This window comes from Palaemon carinicauda, chromosome 20 (genome assembly GCF_036898095.1).
Source record: "Palaemon carinicauda isolate YSFRI2023 chromosome 20, ASM3689809v2, whole genome shotgun sequence".
NCBI classification, from domain to species: domain Eukaryota; kingdom Metazoa; phylum Arthropoda; class Malacostraca; order Decapoda; family Palaemonidae; genus Palaemon; species Palaemon carinicauda.
In genome coordinates this window covers 24,544,713-24,545,878 of record NC_090744.1, presented here as the reverse complement: position 1 = coordinate 24,545,878, position 1,166 = coordinate 24,544,713, and the positions used below count along the sequence as shown (strand labels likewise).

General features: G+C 27.4%; 1 protein-coding gene across 1 annotated transcript in view; it reads right to left on the bottom strand.

Moving 5' to 3' along the window:
• LOC137659693 (relaxin receptor 1-like) overlaps positions 1 to 372 on the bottom strand; it is a 27,977-nt gene extending 27,605 nt beyond the window's left edge. The window contains 1 exon segment of the mRNA XM_068394515.1: positions 350 to 372. Coding sequence (XP_068250616.1) covers positions 350 to 372 — 23 coding nt within the window.
• Between the last annotated feature and the right edge of the window lie 794 nt (positions 373 to 1,166).

Here is a 1,166-nt window from a genome sequence, read left to right as displayed (position 1 = left end):
TCTCTTGTGTACTAAAGTCAAGAGAGAGAGAGAGAGAGGGGGGGGGGAGAGAGAGTGAGTTTGCAGTTACACAGGAGTTTCTGATTTTTTTCTTACCATATATCCTGGAGATATCAACTGATTTGCAGGAAATAATTATGACATTGGATATGTATGCCGCATACGCACACACTTCCGAATGCAAAAATAGATAAGGTATGTGTGTGTGTGTGTGGTGTGTGTGTGTGTGTGTGTGTGTGTGTGTTTGTTAAAATCCGAATGCTCATCCTTTCTTCGCCTAATTTTTATGCATGGTTAAAGTAGAGTTTCATTGTAACGTTGGACGTTATATGAATAATACACAACTAACCTGTTGTAAAAATACACTTTCATTTTATTTAACCAAACTGGATTATAGTAGAATAGGAAAGATGCTTGAGAGAGGACTATTATAAAGGAAAAATACTTAAAGGTTTTAAAACTCTTGGAATATAATATACAGTGCATCAGGGTTTATATGCTGGATATTTATTATGTTGATCTTATATATACATACATTATGTATATATATATATATAATATATATATATATATATATATATATATACATATATATAAATATATATACATATGTATGTATACATGTATATATATGCATATATATGTATATATATATATATATATATATATATATATATATATATATATATATATATATACACATATTATTTACCACAATTCAGGCTTATTAATCACGTGATATCGTAGACAAAAATAAATGAATTAAGAATTCATTTTATAAAAACATTAAGTATAAAAGAATGAAATTATAAAATATTAAATGGAATGAATATTTTCCAATATATAAGTCAAGTACCTAATTCACAGACACCATAAACTGTGACATTCTCATTTTCTTAACGGTTAAATGTCAACTTACACAAAACTGGAAGAGTAAAGTTTCTGAGCTGTAGAACAAACGTTTAATTGGGAAAATCTTCAAAACTTTCAACGGACAGACTTGAAGAAATCTATTTTCAAAGTGTGTCTTGATACGATGAAGGATTTTAAGATAGACAGACAAAAATCTAATCTATTTTAGACACAGAAATTTAAATCATTTTAGAGAGACAGAAATGTAATTTATTTTAGATTGACAGAAATCTAATTTATTTAAGACATAAAGA